The following is an 18,720-nucleotide window of genomic DNA, read 5'->3' as shown; positions in this document are numbered from 1 at the left end:
GACCACAAGAATTTGATTTACCTAGAGTAGGCTAAGCGCTTGAACCCTAGACAGGCTAGGTGGGCCTTGTTTTTTACATGTTTTGATTTTGTGGTTTCTTTTCTTCCTGGAACAAAGAATGTCAAGGCAGACGCCCTCTCTAGGAGCTTCCTTGCTGATTCTCCTGTGGTGACCAAGCCTGCTACCATCTTAGGCGAAGGGGTAGTTCTTTCTGCCATCTCGCCCGATTTGAGACGTGCTCTGGAAGAGTTCCAGGAGGACAAACCTGAGCGTTGTCCCAGTGGAAAGTTGTATGTTCCTGACCAGTGGAAGAAGAGAGTGATGTCTGAAGTTCATTGCTCTGCTTTGGCTGGTCATCCAGGTATTTTTGGTACTAGAGATCTGGTGAGTCGGTTTTTTTTGGTGGCCCTCCTTGTCTCGTGATGTCAGGAATTTTGTGCAGTCCTGTGGGACGTGCTCCCGGTCTAAATCGTGTTCTCGCTCTAGTGGGTTGTTGATGCCTTTGCCTGTCCCCAAGAGGCCATGGACCCATATTTCAATGGATTTCATCTCTGATATGCCTGTCTCTCAGAGGATGACTGTTATTTGGGTGATTTGTGATAGGTTCTCTAAGATGGTTCATCTTGTACCACTCCCTAAGTTGCCGTCTTCCTCTGAGTTGGTGCCCCTGTTTTTACAACAGGTGGTTCGTTTGCACGGGATTCCTGAGAACATTGTATCTGACAGAGGAGTGCAGTTTGTGTCTAGATTTTGGAGAACTTTCTGTTCCAGGCTGGGAATTCAGTTGTCCTTCTCCTCTGCTTTTCACCCTCAGACCAATGGGCAGACAGAGAGAACAAACCAGACCTTGGAGTCATATTTGAGATCTGCTTTTGCCTCCTACGGTGACTCATTCATAACAGTCATCGTTACGTTTTGCTGTCAGAATGTCATTGGTCACTTTGATGAGTGCAGTTTCAGTCGAATGTAGGGGGCGGAAGCCGGACTGTGAAGGGTCTAGAAGGGAGTGAGTGGAGAGGTAACGGGTAAGGCGGGAGTAAACTAGGTGCTCCAAAAGTTTAGAGATGAAGGGGACATTGGAGACTGGTCTGTAGTGGTTTGTGCAGGATGGGTCTAGAGCGGGTTTCTTTAGTAATGGATTAACAATATCATGTTTGAATGAGGATGGGAAAATGCCCGAGGAGAGGGAGAGATTAAAGATTGTAGCTAGGTGGGTTGTGACAACTGGAGAGAGAGACTGGAGGAGATGTGAGGGAATGGGGTCGGTAGTGCATGTAGTTGGACAAGAAGAAGAGAGGAGTCTGGACACTTCTTCTTCTGTGATGGGATCAAATGTGGAAAGTGAGCCAGGGGAGATGCAGGAAGGGATGGGAGTCACAGCACTTGGTGGTTGGGAGCAGATTTCCTGACAGATATTATCTATTTTTTCTGTAAAGTGGGAGGCCAGGTCATCAGCACCAATGTCTGTGATAGGGCTTGTGCTTTTGGCCTGAGGAGGGAGTGAAAAGTGTCAAAAAGATTCTTGGGGTTGTTGGCTAGTGAGGAGATCAGGGTGAAGAAGTAGGTCTGTTTGGCGAGGTGAAGGGCAGTGTTATAGGTTCTTAACATAAATTGAAGTGGATGAAGTCTTCTGGTGTGCGGGTTTTTCTCCATAGGCGTTCAGCACTCCTAGAGCATCGCTGGAGAAGTTGAGTTTGCGATGTGAGCCAGGGCTGTTTTAGCCTGTGCTTGGAGGTTCTGAGGGTGAGGGGAGTTACTTGGTCAAGGGTGCTTCTAAGAGTGTCATTGTAGTGATGAACAGCCAGATTATGACAGGAAAAAGAGGAGATTGGGGACAGTGATGAGTGTAGGGTGTTATGAATGAGTCACCAGAGGAGGAAAAAACAAAAATGCAAACTAAGTCCAGAAAACCGGAGAGGTTGGTAGCTAGCGGATAGCAGACCCCTGATCCTATTCACAACAACTAACAGTAGCCGTGGAGCGTTCCTACGGTGGTCCTAGACGCCTCTTCACAGCCGGAGAACTAAATAAGCCTAAAGAAAGGAAGGTGAAATCTAAACTGCCCCAGAGCAGACCCCAAAGCAAAAGGCAGCCCCAACATATAATGACGGTGAAGCAAGATGAAAATACTAACACAGACAGAAAGACAGACTGAGCAAAGACGGGGCCACAAAACTACCTAGACAGGAAAGGACAGGAAGGCTGCTGTCTGCAATCTGCCAAAACCCTATCAAAGACATAAGCCAACCAGCTGATATGAAAAAGGCCCTGAAGCAGCTAGGCTTCAAAAACTGAATCAGCACTCAGGTATTTTCAGAAGACAGAGCTAAATGAATTCAGCACACCCCAGCAGGGAATGGCAGAAATCCAGAAAAACAAAGCAAAAACAAAGTCAAAGCACAAAAGCAAAAGGCCGAGCAGCAAACTTAGCTTTGGAGGAGCAGGAATTCAGACTGGTCTCCAAGGATCCCACAGAGAAATCACCCGCAGGGCAGAAGGGCGTCGGCAGCATTATATCCAGTCCGTAACTCCACTCATCCAGTCACAATCATCAGCCTCAGGTGTTTGACAATCAGGCTCACTACCTTTCTTTACCAGAAGAGGGACTCCTCGGGCCTCAGTAATGAAGGGGAAAATGAACTCACAACAGTACCTCCCCCTTGAGGAGGGGTCACCGAACCCTCAACTATGCCACCAGGGCGATCAGGGTGAGCCCGATGAAAGGCACGCACCAATCGTTTGGCATGAATATCAGAGGCGGAGACCCAGGAATTATCCTCCTGACCATAACCCTTCCACTTAACCAAATACTGGAGTCTCCGTCTAGCCAGACGGGAATCCAGTACTTTCTCTACCTCATACTCCAGGTTCAACAAACCTCTTCAACAAAGATTTATGGAACACATTATGGATTTTAAATGTGACAGGAAGAGCCAAACGAAAAGAGACCGGATTAATAATCTCCACAATCTTGTAAGGTCCAATAAATCTAGGCTTAAACTTAGGAGTAGCCACCTTCATAGCAATATTTTTTGATGATAACCACACCATATCACCAACCTTAAACTGGGGACCAATGGTCCTATGTCGGTTGGAAAACCACTGGGCCTTCTCCTGGGAGAGAGATAACTTATCCACCACTTGGTCCCAGATCTGGTGCATTCTCTCCACCACAGTGTCAACACCTGGGCAGGCAGAGGGCTCCACCTGCCCTGAAGAAAATCGAGGATGAAACCCAAAGTTACAAAAAAAAGGTGACATCAAAGTGGCAGAACTAGCTCTATTATTCAAAGCAAATTCGGCCAAGGGCAAAAATGAAACCCAATCAGCCTGATCTGCAGAGATAAAACATCTCAAATAAGACTCCAAAGTCTGGTTTGTTCTCTCCGTCTGCCCATTGGTCTGAGGGTGAAATGCAGAGGAGAAGGACAACTGAATTCCCAGCTTGGAACAAAAAGTCCTCCAAAATCTAGAGACAAACTGAACTCCTCTGTCAGATACAATGTTCTCAGGAATCCCATGCAAGCGAACCACCTGTTGCAAAAACAAAGGCACCAACTCTGAGGAAGATGGCAACTTAGGGAGTGGTACAAGATGGACCATCTTAGATAATCTATCACAAATCACCCAGATAACAATCATTCTCTGAGAGACAGGCAGATCAGAAATAAAATCCATTGAAATATGGGTCCATGGCCTCCTGGGCACCGGCAAAGGCATCAACAACCCACTAGAGCGAGAACAAGGTTTAGACCGGGAGCAAGTCCCACAGGACTGCACAAAATTCCTGACATCACGAGATAAGGCGGGCCACCAAAAAGACCGACTCACCAAATCTCTAGTACCAAAAATACCTGGATGACCAGCCAATGCGGAGCAATGAACTTCAGACATTACTCTCTTCCTCCACTGGTCAGGAACATACAATTTTCCAATTGGACAACGCACAGGTTTGTCCTCCTGAAACTCTTCCAGAGCATGTCTCAAATCGGGCGAGATGTTAGAAAGAACTACCCCCTCACCTAAGATGGTAGCAGGCTTGGTCACAATAGGAGAATCAGCAAAGAAACTCCTAGAGAGGGCGTCTGCCTTGACATTCTTAGTGCCCGGAACAAAAGAGACCACAAAATCAAAACGTGTGAAAAGCAAGGCCCACCTAGCCTGTCTAGGATTCAAGCGTTTGGCCGACTCAAGGTAAATCAAATTCTTGTGGTCAGTGAGGACCACGACTTGATGTCTAGCTCCCTCCAACCAATGTCTCCACTCCTCAAATGACCATTTCATGGCTAACAGTTTTAGAGATCATTTCATCTTCAACTTGCTTAACTGTTCACAACAACAATAATTTTAACCAGGGGTGGCCAAACTTTTACATGCCACTGTACATGCACATATAAATGGTTTGGGGGTGAAATCCTGCTGACAGATTCCCTTTAAAGAAATATCTACAAACCTTGGAGAACTATGTAATGAGGGCTGACTTGTAACATAAATTGAACAAGATGGATTTTTCCATCCTGTAAATCTGGAAGGCCATCATATCTAGAGGGAAAGTTCTATCAGCAGTGTGATACAATGACCCAGAAAAAAAGTGCAATCTCATTGTGAGTTTCAGGAAAAAAAAAAGTTAATTTTGTGTCAAGTAATATTTGTCATGGACTCACATGAACCTTCGGGTAAAGGTTATTTAATTTTTTATCTCAAACGGAGTTAATCATCACTATTGAAATTGGGCAGGATTGCACTCGGGGAGGGGGTCACTTACATCAGTCAAGCAAAATTCAGCAAACTTAAGTAGATTTGCCATCTACGATTCTAGGAAAGTTGGGCGACAACTGCTGTTTTAGTGACATGCTGATTGTGTGACTTCCCAAATAAAGAACTAGGAGAAAGCTAACAATATGTAACTATATCAAAGAAGAGGACAACTCAACATCATATTTGTCTGGGAGATTTTATGTATTCCGGAGATATGTTCTTCAAAGTGCCTCCAAAGTGTAATTTTTAAGTTACTCATTAATAAAATAATTGTAATTAAAAAAAAATAATAGATAACCTTTGGCAAAGGCCATTACAATTTTGTACATAATCATAATGCTATTGATTATCAAGGGACAACACTTAAAACTATAGGTTGATAAGTTATTATTAGACTGTATCAAAAGTAAATTACAGCTCTCATCATTTTTCATTGTACATCCAATATAACTGAATGCAAGGAATAAATAAGTTTATGAGTATCTGAGAATTTCGAGAACGTTTCTTTTCATGACAAAATCCTTTCTACGGTTCCATCACGACACCAAAGTATATCTTCCCCCAAAACATTCACTATGTTTACAAATCGATGGTTACATGGAGACATGACAGATGAAACATGTGTGCATTCACATAGATTGATGTACACACACAAAAACAATCCTATTCTACATATATACAAAAAAGTGAAAAAATGCCACACTATGGACTAGCACATAGGAATTTATTACATCCGGAAACCAAAATCACATACTATTGCAATGGAGAAAAGGATTTACTGCCATTCTTCTCAGAGGAAAGTGATTTTGTTTATTGCAACAATGTTCAAGGCTTGCTGATGAAAAAGAGCATTTCACAATATTGACCAAGCGAAGGACATCTCATAGACAGTTCTAAGCGGAGCCTAAAAATGTGTGCTTTTACACAATGGAACCAATAGGTCACTCAACTAAGATGACCAAAGAGCAAAACACAATTGCTCCGGTCCTACAACAAATATCAGACCACAAACACCAGTGGTCAATCTATGTGGATCTAAAGATGGTGAATATTCTCCTGGGACAGCAGAGTGGATACATCAAGTATCCCGGTTTTATCTGTCTCTGGGTTAGTAGATCAAAAAATGAGGATGGGTGAGAAAACAGTGGCCTCTGAGAGAACTTCTATTGGTAGGAGAAAATAGCGTGATTGCAGAACGATTGGTTGTCAGAAATAAAATCATTTTACCATCACTGCAAATCAAATTCGGTTTAATGAAGCAGTTTGTAAAGGCTCTAAACAAAGAGGGAAGATTCTTTGACTGCATCTGCAGAAAATTTCCAGCGCTAACCATGGAGAAGTTAAAGACGGGTATTTTTTACTGTCCTCAAATCGGAAGGCTCATGAAAAGATCCACTTTTCAAAGATTCATTGAACTATGCTGAGGCAGATGCATGGCCTTCTTTCCTTATGGTTGCACGGAATTCTCTTAGGAACTATAAAGCAGATAATTACACTGAACTAGTAGAAATAATGCTATTTTCTTTCCGACACTTTGGCTGTACAATGAGTATCAAGGTGCATTATCTCCTTAGCCACTTGGATCGTATCCCAGAAAACCTTAGTGACCCAAGTGAAAAGCAGCGTGAGCGATTCCAAAAAGATTTAGGAATTATAAAAGAAAGATACTAAAGACCTGGAATACCAACATGATGGCGGATTACTGCTTGTCTATTCAAAGTGATTGCTCCAGTGCAACTCACTGCAAGAAATCCTTAAAGTGCCGCTTTTGCAAGGTATCTTCGGAAATGAACCGTGTATCAATGACAACTTTTTATGCTTATTCTGTGATGTAAATTATTTATAAATAAAAGATTTCCCATGTATGAATTTGTTTTAATAACCAAGAAGGCCAAAATTATCACGTTTTGTAGCCATGAGTCCTAATGTTAGATCGGTCGTTTGTATATACGTAGGGTATATCACAACTCATTAACTAGAGCTGATGGAAGAAAAATAAGGACAGATTTAGAATCAGCCACAAAAACTGACCAAAAAACATGTTAAATATCTTAGGCCCCAATTTTCTGATGCAAATTCCGCTACATATCAACTATTAGGAATAATAGTCCAATGGACCTATTATAGTTATATGCTGCCCTTAAGTAGCACTACACAATTTACTGTCAGATCTCCTTTAAAGTATCCTGAACATGTCTTCCTGGGTTACTATTACTTCTATTCCATTAGTGTGTAATTAAACTTTGGTGAAAAATTTTATATTTTCCAGTCACTTAATGTCCCTGTATAACGGGGAGGATCCTGAAAGCCCCACTGATTGTAGAAAAAAACACTAAAAAGTGCACAGCTCAGGAGGTACAAGTGTGGAGATCCTGCCTGAGCACGTGCAGAGCATATAACTACAAATAGACTACAGATTTTTTCTTGAATCTGTACTCTGCTCGGCGCAGGCGTTCAGAGCTTTGTGCTTCTTTCAGCTAAACTGCACATTTCTGAGCAGTCTTTTCAGCAAGTGTTGGTGAGTCTCAGGATCCGGACACCCACCAGTGTATAAGGAATATAAGAGAATCCAAAATTTTCCCAAGTTTTAGTTACATTATTTATGGTTGAATGAATTCAATATTTTAAAAAGTCTATTTAATAGTTATTTCTCAATTACAGTTGTGTCTTCCATCAAAACACAAATCGTAGGTCATAAAATGTTGCTGATAAAGCACAATATGATATTATGCAACTGTAATAAAACAGATTTATAGATAAATGGGTGCAGGGCCGGACTGGCTATCCGGCAATTCTGGCAAATGCCAGAAGGGCCTGTCTGGTCATGGGCTGCCTTGTCTGCTACATTGTTAACAAAATTGGTGTTCTCAAGACACCCATACTGAGTTGTGATGGAGCACAAAGTTGCTGACTCTGTCACTTACCCCAGCAGGCCACAGATATCATTAGACATATTGGTCTTGTAGAAAACCTTCCTTTGCTCCATCCAGGGTAATATTAGTAATACTGTATATCCCATCTAGTTCATAAGGATGGGGACAACATGAGCCTGTGTGATTTCAAATGCAGGGCTGAATTTCAGCCCCAGTCCGTACCTGAATGGGTGATAATTATGTGATTTCAAACGTTAATTACAGCTACACATATTAGAACTATTAGACGCTAATTAGTATAAAAAAAAGTCAATACATATAATAAAATTGTAAGTTTTTTGCCCTAAATTACAACTGAAAAAAACTGGCCTAGTTGTATTCTCTTTGTAAACATACAAACAATAACCTCACATACTATTATCACATTGCTAGAACAAATGGAACGATAAAGCAGAAAGAACGTTGTTTCTACCTGGTTAAGAGGTTTCTTGTTGACACAGTTGATGCCTCCAATAAAAACCATATTTGGCATAACAGGTCTTGGAAAATCAAAGACAAAGTCAATTCTTAAAAGTATGATGGAAGCACGACTGAAAAGGTCCAAAACTGTGATATCCTTATGCAACAAATTAGAAGCGATAGGAACAAATGGTGAATAAACTAGATTATATGCTGTAGATTCAATTGAGGTCAGTAGGAAGTTTATTACTTTCTGGTTGAAGGTCATATGGTCAGTATAGGTGGAGAGGAACCTGGGGACATAGGAAGGTGGACTTGGAGCCTGAGCGGCTGCTTGTTCCACTGAAAATAGAGCTGCACGCATAAAAAATATGGAAGGAATAGATAAATATTCTGCAATAATTTCTCCACATGGGAAAACAGGATCACTCAACATAGCATCAAAATTGCTTGCGTCCAAATACTTGATAAGAGTTTCATTCTTGAGCAAATTCTCACAGGCCGCAACAATAAGTTTGGTGCTATTGATTGCTCTGTTATATGTAAGTGCCATTTTCTGTAAAAATGTCTTATGTTCAAATTCATCATTGATGTAGTCCTTTATAAATGACTCCATAAATTCTTTGGTGTATGATACATGCCAAGTTCTCACCGTGTAGTTGTCTATGTTCTTCAGATAAAAGTTCACTTCTGGGACAATTATAACAATTTGATGACCCTTTTCAGATAACTTCTCCACTACAGAGCGCATACTAAACCAGTGGCTTCCATCCTGAGGCATCACGAGCAATTTGCCACTTTCAGTAAATCTAAACACAATGAAAAGTAGAAGACTTCTAATGACAATGCCGTAGAGTGATAGAGTATTCATGATTGGGTCCACAGCACAGTCAGAATTGAAAGAAATAATCTTCACCCTGCGTCCGCCTAACACAGCTTCAACAGCAAGCCTAAATTAGTCAATAGATATCACTGTGTGTTTTTCAGAACATACAGCTTGACCTTTGTTTCTTAATAAATTATTAAGTTTCTCAATATTTGGCACTGTTATCGACTGCAAATAATAAAGAATAGATGCCGAGTTAACGTGACCCTAGAGCAGAGTGGAAACAGAAAGAACACGGCCCCAGTATATGAGACCTTTGCAATCCAACAGATCATCACAATGCACAATTCTAGCTGCTTTGGAGATGTATGTGGCCCCCTTACCTGTTGAGCCCCTGTTGTTATATGTCAGCACCTGCCATAGACATTATACTATCTGCCACTGAAAGAGTTTAGCTTGGATGTAATAAACATGCAGAATAGTGGAGGCAGAAATATACAGTACACAAATAAGTGCAGACAAAGGGACCATGCACATCAGTTGGTTTTTGGCTGATGAGTATCTTGCAGGACATATAAATATATATATATATATATATATATATAAATACACATATATTGACCATCTTAGCATGCCTTTTTATGTCTTCAAATGTATGATAAGCAACCGCCAGATGCTTCTGGAAGCAGCCTATTATCTGAGCGAACAAAGAATCAGACATCTTAAAATCTAACATGTCAATCTTTTCCAATATGGAAGAGTTTAAAGGACAGCTTTTGAGGGACTTGCTTAACTTAAAGGTGTTGTCCCAACTGGGCAATTAAGGCATAATAACAGGATATGCCATAAATATCCAAAATGTGCGAGACCCAGTGTTGAGAACTGCATCTATCTCGACAAGGTGGACTTGTGAGCCCGTCAAAAATGGAGACATGGCCACTCAATTGTGGTTTTCTCCAGTGATTGCTAAGGAAACTTTGAAAATTGGAGAACTAGCACACCTGGCAACATTCAGAGCCCTTTTCAGATGTGAATAGAATGAGGCATGTGCAGCTACCTTATTCTTGCCAACGTGCAATAGAGCACCATTCTAAGAGAGCTTTGACCTCCTAATACACATATCATGGATAGATATATATATATACATATATATATATATATATATATATATACCATAAATATCCCTGATGGTAACCTCGCTTAAACCTGGTAATCCAGTTGATGCAGATAAAAAAGTCATAGGCTGTGCCTTCTCATATCGAAATATTTAAAATCCCACTAAAACGATTGATAAAAACATAAATGAAAAAACGAACTTCCATCCTAGTTATGCATACATGTACTGTATACATTGGAAAATATATATTTATTCCAGGAAGTAAGCCCTAGAAAAGTAAAAAAATATGAATTAATTGTTCTGAAAAGCTACTCACCCTGTCTAATTTCTGTTTCCGACCACAGCTATGTCCTCCAATAAACACCATGTTTGGCATAAGTGGTTTAGGAAGCTCCAGAACATGATCATATTTATAGAAAAAGATCTCTGCCCGGCTAAAGAGCTCAAGTAACTTAACTTCTTTATGTAAGAATTTTGAGGCAAGTTTTGTAAATTGTTTTTTAATTTGTTCACAGGTTATATATTCAATTGAATGAACAAGTTGGCTCTTGATACGTTCCATAAACCCATGTACATGATTTAGGTCATTCGTATCTGGACACCTCGTGGTCCTGCTGCCCCAATCACAAGGTAAATTTGGTAAAAAATAAATAGATCGTAGATGGAATTGTTCTGCAAGGATGGGACCACAAGGAAAGAAGGGATCCATGATGGCAACATCAAAAGTGTTTCTTTGCAAGAAATGGATCAAAACTTGATCATCTAGTAGATGCAAACATGTTAAGGAAAGGATGGATGCTGTGTAAATCATCCTTCTGGATTCTGTACTTATTGCACTCAACAAGCTGCCCAACAGTGGCTGATCGAATGTATGTTCCATATATATATTTAGTCCAGGCTCCAAAAATGGAGCGGCATACATTTTCACATTGAACCCTTGGGAGGAATCCTTGATCAGGTTGTTCTTAGGTATGACCAACACTACTTTGTGTCCTTTCTGATGTATCTTCTCCACCATACTTTGCATGTCCATCCAGATCTCAGCATCCTGGGCAATTACAAGAACATTTCCACACCGAACCAAAGCAAAGAGGCTCAGAGCCGCATACATCCAAAGACCCACATTATGACAGACGATCTGTGACATTTTCAAGTGCTCAGCAATTCCAAGAATCAATCGGTTTCATAAATGCTTACTTACAAGTTTGTCTTGAATAAGTATAGAAAACTTATTTAATACATGGCACTTTAAGTTCCTGAATGACTCAAACATTGAACACTCCCTTGTCTAACAACAATTTATCACATTAGAGATATAATAAGATAAACACTGCTATGCTAGGTTGGAGTTCCTGTGTGCAGCTCTATGCGATAACTTTGTTAATTCCAGGTGTGTGTAGGAGTGATTTGCCATTAAAACTAGTACTCTCTCTTATACAAATGGACAAAAACTACTGCTTACGTGATGAAAAATCCTTCATATGCACTTATGCACTCACATTCATTGGTCTGCATACTAAAATCTTGCAATTTTCTCTTTGGCCACTAAGTCTAATAATAGGTTGACACTTCCTTTTTTGTAGAAATTACTTTTCAATAGGTGGGTGGTAACAGCGTGTCCCTTCCCCGGCCTGTGTCCCTGGACTGCAATGTAATCAGGCCTGAGTCAACAACCAGTGGGGGAGTCTGTCTTTGTACTCCTCAGCATAGAACTTATCCAATACAAGCGTGTAGCTTCTGGAAACTTCTTAAGTTAGCCACATAGTCAAAAGTAGGTGGGAGCCCCTCCCCATGGAGGGGTGGATCCCTGGACACAGAACAATAGACACATGTTTTGGCCCAGGCAGTTGGGTGTTGACAGGCCAAAGGCTAGGATCTTATGCTGAGGTGAGATCCTAGTGCCCGTGTGTGGAGGGTTAAAAGCTGCCACGTGGAATGGTGTCCCTCATCTGTTGGATCCATTGAACTCATCCCAGGATTATTTTGTCTTTTCCCTGGCGTCGGACTACCGGGTGACGCTCCCGAAACTGTTTCCCTCTTGGTGTGGACTCATTGTGGACTCAGAGACGCTATATATATTTTATGTTCAATGCTCCCTGTCTCAACAAATCCTGTTGGATTGATCTTCGGCCTGGTGTCCCTTCCTGCTCTGTCGCACACACCGTCACATACCCCATTATCCATGAATTTGCTTTGATTGCAATAAAACAGCTACTACTCAATACGTGAGTGCCGACATTCTTTGCCTTCCTATTTATACTTCCTCTATGAGCACCACACTGGAACACGGAGTGCCGTCCACTTCTTGCTTTTTATCTCACTGAGAAATTTTTGTGTGTAAGCATTTACTTACACAAAAAAATTGTAAGGCTCATTTTGAGTTTGCCATAAGACATGTGGGAGACTCCCCAAATGTATGGAGCAAGGTGCTGTAGTCAGATGAGACCAAAATTGAACTTTATGGCCACCAAAGTAAACACAATGTCTTGCACCAAACCAATACAGCTCATAACCCCAAGAACACCATCCCCACAGTGAAACATGGTGGTGGCAGCATCATGCTGTATGAATATATATTTGCAGCAGGGACAGGCAAAATGGTCTGAGTCTAGGGGAAAATGGATGGTGTGAAATATAGGGATATTCAATAGCAAAACCTATTTCAGTCTGTCAGTGATTTGAAACTGGGACGGAGGTTCACCTTCCAACAAGACAATGACCCAAAGCATAGTGCTAAAGCAACACTCGAGTTGTTTAAGATGAATAGTGAAAATGTTTTCGAGTGTCTTGTGACTCAGATCTTAATCCAATTGAGAATCTGTGGTCAAACTTGAAGATTGGTGTTGTTCACCAGAGGAAGCCATCTAAAGCCCCCGTTACACACTGCGATATCGCTAGCAATATCACTGTAAAGTCACCGATTTTGTGACGTTGCAGCGATATTGCTAGCGATATTGCTGCATGTGATACTTACCTCCGACCGGCTCCCCCGCTGATTATCGTTGGTCGCGTGAGAACGTCCTGGATCATTTCTCGTCGGCCACTTCCTGCTGGGCTTCCTGTGGCGCCGACGAGCGAGGCGTGGACGCGGGCGGGAGGATGCTAGGATCGCAGCGTCTGACAGGTAAGTAGCGATCCCCGACCCCCGCTATGTCACTGGTGAGATCTGCCTGTGTGGCAGCTCACTAGCAACCACTTAGCGATGCACCAGCGATCCTGACCACGTCATATCGTTGTCGGGATCGCTGGTGCATCGCTATGTAACGGTACCCTAACTTGACAGAGCTGGAGCAGTTTTGACTTGAGGAATAGGCAAAAATCCCAGTGGCAAGATGTGGAAAGCTCATGGAGGATTATCCAAAGCGACTCAGCTGTAATTGCTGCAAAATGAGGCTCTACAAAGTACTGACTATAGCGGGATGAACAGTTAGGCACAGTTTTCAGTTATTTTGTTCTATTTATTGTTTTCTTCACAAAAAAAATAAAAATCAAAACAAATGTTCACAGTTGTAGTTATGTTCATTACATGAATTGATGCAAACCCCCAAAAAACCTGTGAACTTCCAGGTTGTGAGGTAGCAAAACACGAAAAATGCCAAGTGGGGAGAATACTTTCGCAAGCTACTGTATATACATTAACCCGCCCAATGCACACACACCCACAGGGCCAGACTGGAATTAAAAAGCATATAACAAATTTTATTGGACAATTAATCCCAAAAAACATAATAAAAATACATGATTGCACACGTATGTTTAATTCTATTCATTTTTTTTATATTTAATTTTTTTACTCATGTGTTGTGCAATCATGTATTTTAATTATGTTTTTTGTGAATAATTATCCAATAAAATGTGTACCATACATTTTTCTTTGATTACAACCTCTTCTTGGAATTAAAAATCAGCCCTGGCACACAAACCTCTCAGTGTCCTCACTAATCCACTTCCGAATGAAATGGCAAAAATTCCCAAAGACACATTCTGAAATCTTGTAAAAAGTATCCCAGGAGAGTAGAAGCTGTTATACCTGCAACTCAGGGAACAAGTCTATGTAGTGTTTTTGTGCCCTAATATATTTTCGATAAAGAGTTCATGGTAGATCAATGTTTATTCACAAATGAAACCCATTAATACTTATCAAAAAATAACGACAATGCACACATTATGGGGACAATGGGCTGCAATTTGTTACCCAAATTAAATAAAGATTTCAAATATATATATATACTGTGTGTATATATATATATATATATATATATATATTGTAAGGTTCCACCATGTGAGTGGACGGGGATTACTCACTTTGCAGGTCTTTGAGGTAAACACTGGCATGCTCAGGATTAAAATGAAGCCATTCAGTTTATTACCAAGACAGTTCCATCAGCCATTTCACTGTCTATTAAACATCCAGCTTTAACACATAAATGCAGATACAGTCTCTCACTGACCCCGGTCTGTATAACATGGACACCTGTCCGTTGCCTGCTGGTGTCGGCCACGTGGGTTCCCGGGTACCTCTTATCCACAGAGGCACCCTATAGCCACTTCTCACACAGTCTTTCACTGACCCTGGTCAGTATCACACGGTTTTCAAGACCGTTACCTGTAGGCCACGCAGGTTCCCAGATTCCCCTTACCGCAGAGGCGTCCTGTGCACATTTCTCTCTGACCCCGGTCAGTATCACACGGTTTTCAAGACCGTTACCTGTTGGCCACGCAGGTTCCCGGATTCCTCTTACCGCAAAGGCATCCTGTACACATTTCTCTCTAACCCCGGTCAGTATCACGGTTTTCAAGACCGTCAGCTCCTTTTGGCTCAGAGTCGCCGGCACGGCTTCCCCGGGTTATGCGACGTCCGAGCCTGGAACATGGGAGCTCTGTCTGGGCTGACAGTCTCCAACACACTCTCTCCCATGTGCAACACACCTGCCTTAGATAGCCTGTAACCACTCCCAGTTACCTACCACATGGCTAGTCACATGATCATGACCTGTAGTGAGGTCATGACCATGTGATCCATTCCTCGTGGGTGTGGTCACGTACTATATAGTGTGTCTGAGGTCTGGTCACAGAGGGGTGTGTTTTGATCCTGATTGGTCAGAGTGCAAGGTCCTGGAAGGCCTGTGTGTGTTGGAAGTGTCTGGGACTGAACTTCCTGGGAAGCACATGGATAGTGTCACGTGGAGCCATCCTGCGTGACACGGCTCACAGGCCAGTAACTAAAACAACAGGACGCGGTGCGTGATACTGTCCTGTGTGAAAGGCTCGCAGGCCGGTAACTAAAACAACAAGACAAGGGGTAGGGAAACAGTTACAACGGTGGGCCCTGCGATAGGGAAAGGGGACGTGGAGACCTCCTGCACTCCCCGAGTCAGTTTTCCTAATGCTCCTAACGTTCCCTATGCCGGTTCCGCACCGACGCCGATCACGAACCTGTCGCCCTAGCACACCCTACACCTATCCCTTGCTAGGGAGCCGGGTGGCGCAGGCACTGGCCCCACCGCTGCACTAATACACACTATGGAAAAACACAAACAGGGAAACACCACTTAGCTTTACTCTGTTGCACTTGCTCCTGGCAACAGAGTCCACCACCAGCATGCAGCTCTCCTCCTGAATCGCTGCCACCAAGCTCTTTCAGAGCTAAGGAAATCCCCTATGACTCCTTTCACACCAGGCTCTGTCAGAGCTGCTCTCCAGCCCTTCCTCCACCAAGGATGGTTGAAATGAACACTATCACCAACCCTGATTGCAACACCTGTGACTCTTTTATAGCAGAGCCAGCAATCACAGCTGCATTATAATCACGTGCACTGAACAAAAGAAACTAGAGTGCAATGACGCTCACCACCACCGGGGGGAAAACTTAGAACAAACGACATACAGTGCAATAATCCTAATGGCCACCGGGGGCAAAAACACCTTAAGCACAGCTTAGGAAAAAAAAAAGGTTACCTGTGCTTTATATCAGTCCTGATCCAGCATGGATCATGACAGTACCCTCCCCTTAATGAGGGGCCTCTGGACCCTCAAGACCGCTCCCCATCAGGGAACCACCTACAGCAGGGACGCCCAGATCCAGAGTTCACCCCTGCAACTACCTGCACCTCAAATTTATGACAAACGAGCCCGCTGGTATTGGCAACGTATGTTCTGGAGGCAACACACATCTCCGCAGCTCTGACCTGGGGAACGGGTTGTTTATTTGTATGTTTGGTAAGAGCTGGTAAGACTCCACAACACACTTCCACTGGATGTTTTTTGGTGGCCACCCATACATGCTCGTTCACACACAGATCCGGACCTGAATGTTTATTGCCACTCGTTCGTTTGTCACCACTTGGAGAACTCTTTCTGGGATTGACAACAGAGGCGTCCCCCTGTGTCACCACACTCACACCCCCGCACCTCACCAAGGGGTACTCCACCCTCCAACCCCTTCCACCACGAGGTCTGCGCCTGCCAGGGTTGGCCAATGGCGAGGGTTGAGATTTGCCCCTACTCTCCTGCAGCACATCTGCTGCCCTCACCGGAGAGGAAGGGGTCCGTTGAAGAGAGACGGCAGAGACAGTAGTTCCTAGGCAGCAACCCTCACATGAGTGCCCCCAGCTGACCACTTCCCTCGTCCGCCAATCTATTACCGGGTTGTGTCTCTTCAGCCAGGGGAGGCCTAAAACAATAGATACTGGCATTCCCTCCAAGACGTAGCATGACAAGGACTCCTCATGATGTCCTATACGCAGCTGGATATTCTCTACGACCTTGGTCAAGCTCCCCTGGCTCAGTGGAACAGAGTTTATGGCCCGGACGCTTATAGGCTGAGCTAGCGTCCTACACCTCAGACCATGAGTCTGGACAAAGCGAGCATCCACCAGACTAACTCCTGCTCCGCTGTCCACAAACACCGGTATCACCTCCGGTACCCCGCCAGCCAAGACCTCTGCTGACATGGTACTTTGGGAGGGCAAAATGGAGGAAATGTATACTCCCTGGTCGCCTCCCTCCAAGTGACCAGGGGAATGCGGCTTCTCAGATGACACAGATAATTTGGCGCGCAATGGGCAAGCCTTCAGGACATGACCAGTCTGCCCACAGTACAAACATGCCGACAACCAATCCCCGAACCGTAGGCAGGTTCGTCAGGAGACTTGGCATGAACTGGGCAGGCTCTCATAAAATGGCCAGGCTTCCCACAGGAAAAGCATACCCCCCCCCACCACGACGAGCCGCAGACACCCCCTTTTTTGTATCAACAACACCGGGCTGTCTGGGTTCCTCCGTCCGCACTGGTGGGTCCTCCTCAATAGCGAGGACATCAGGGGGCACTTTTTGTATATGTCTTTCCCTAAGCATTTATCCACCCGGATGGCAAGGGACATGGCGGCCTCCAGCGACCTGGGTGCGGCGTACTGCACCAGAGTATCCTGCAACTTTGGAGACAAGCCCTGCACAAATTGACTCCTAAGTGCAGGGTCATTCCACTGAGTATTAGTGGCCCATCTCCTAAACTCTGAGCAGTACTCCTCAGCGACCCGGGCTCCCTGTTTACACCTACAGATTCGAGATTCCGCTGGGCGATGCCATCAGGATCCCCATACACAAGCGCCAAAGCCACAAAGAACTCGTCCATGGACTCTAAAGATGGAGAATCGTCCGGTAGGGAGAAGGCCCAGGATTGGGGATCCCCTTTAAGAAGGGACCTAATGATTCCCACCCGTTGCTCTTCACTCCCTGATGAACGAGGGCGCAGCCTGAAATACAACTTACAGGCTTGTTGAAACACCAAGAATTGATCTCTCCCTCCAGAAAATCTGTCAGGGAGGGATATCTTGGGTTCTGGCTGAGCCTGTTCCTGGACCAACCCCCAGATCCCACCAACAGCCGCAGCTGTCGCACCAACCCTCCGCGCAGCCCCCTAATCCCTTTAGTAAGGGTCTGCAGCAATTGGGAAAAGGGCTGAACTGGGTCCATGGCTCAACAGAAAAAAATGTATGGTTGGTGATAAATGTCACGTGGAGCCGTCCTGTGTGACACGGCTCGCAGGACGGTAACTAAAACAACAGGACGCGGCGCGTGATACTGTCCTGTGTGACACGGCTCGCAGGCCGGTAACTAAAACAACAAGACAAGGGGTAGGGAAACAGTTACAACGGTGGGCCCTGCGATAGGGAAAGGGGACGTGGAGACCTCCTGCGCTCCCCTGAGTCAGTGTCCCTAACGCTCCTAACTTTCCCTATGCCGGTTCCGCACCGGCACCGATCACGAACCTGTCGCCCTAGCACACCCTACACCTATCCCTTGCTAGGGAGCCGGGTGGCACAGGCACTGGCCCCACCGCTGCACTAATACACACTAAGGAAAAACACAAACAGGGAAACACCACTTAGCTTTGCTCTCTTGCAATTGCTCCTGGCAACAGAGTCCACCACCAGCATGCAGCTCTCCTCCTGAATCGCTGCCACCAAGCTCTTTCAGAGCTAAGGAAATCCCCTATGACGCCTCTCACACCAGGCTCTGTCAGAGCTGCTCTCCAGCCCTTCCTCCACCAAGGATGGTTGAAATGAACACTATCACCAACCCTGATTGCAACACCTGTGACTCTTTTATAGCAGAGCCAGAAATCACAGCTGCATTATAATCACGTGCACTGAACAAAAGAAACTAGAGTGCAATGACGCTCACCA

The 18,720-nt window shown here is 43.9% G+C and overlaps 1 protein-coding gene across 7 annotated transcripts in view; it reads right to left on the bottom strand.

Moving 5' to 3' along the window:
• LOC141091822 (UDP-glucuronosyltransferase 1A1-like) overlaps nucleotides 1-18,720 on the bottom strand; it is a 269,983-nt gene that overhangs the window by 30,139 nt on the left and 221,124 nt on the right. Inside the window, exon 1 of one of the 7 annotated variants that reach the window (XM_073577571.1) lies at nucleotides 10,350-11,195. The exons of 5 other annotated variants lie outside the window; for them this stretch is intronic. In XM_073577571.1, coding sequence (XP_073433672.1) covers nucleotides 10,350-11,180 — 831 coding nt within the window. In that variant the 5' untranslated portion in view covers nucleotides 11,181-11,195. Of the gene's footprint in view, nucleotides 1-8,103; nucleotides 9,050-10,349; nucleotides 11,196-18,720 lie in introns of those variants that run through there. One more of the 7 variants, XM_073577565.1, reaches the window with a different exon arrangement.

Source organism: Dendrobates tinctorius, unplaced genomic scaffold (assembly GCF_039654945.1).
Source record: "Dendrobates tinctorius isolate UK_male_01 unplaced genomic scaffold, ASM3965494v1 ptg000056l, whole genome shotgun sequence".
NCBI lineage: Eukaryota > Metazoa > Chordata > Amphibia > Anura > Dendrobatidae > Dendrobates > Dendrobates tinctorius.
The sequence above is the reverse complement of the archived record's forward strand: the minus strand, read 5'-3'. Positions and strand labels throughout refer to the sequence as shown.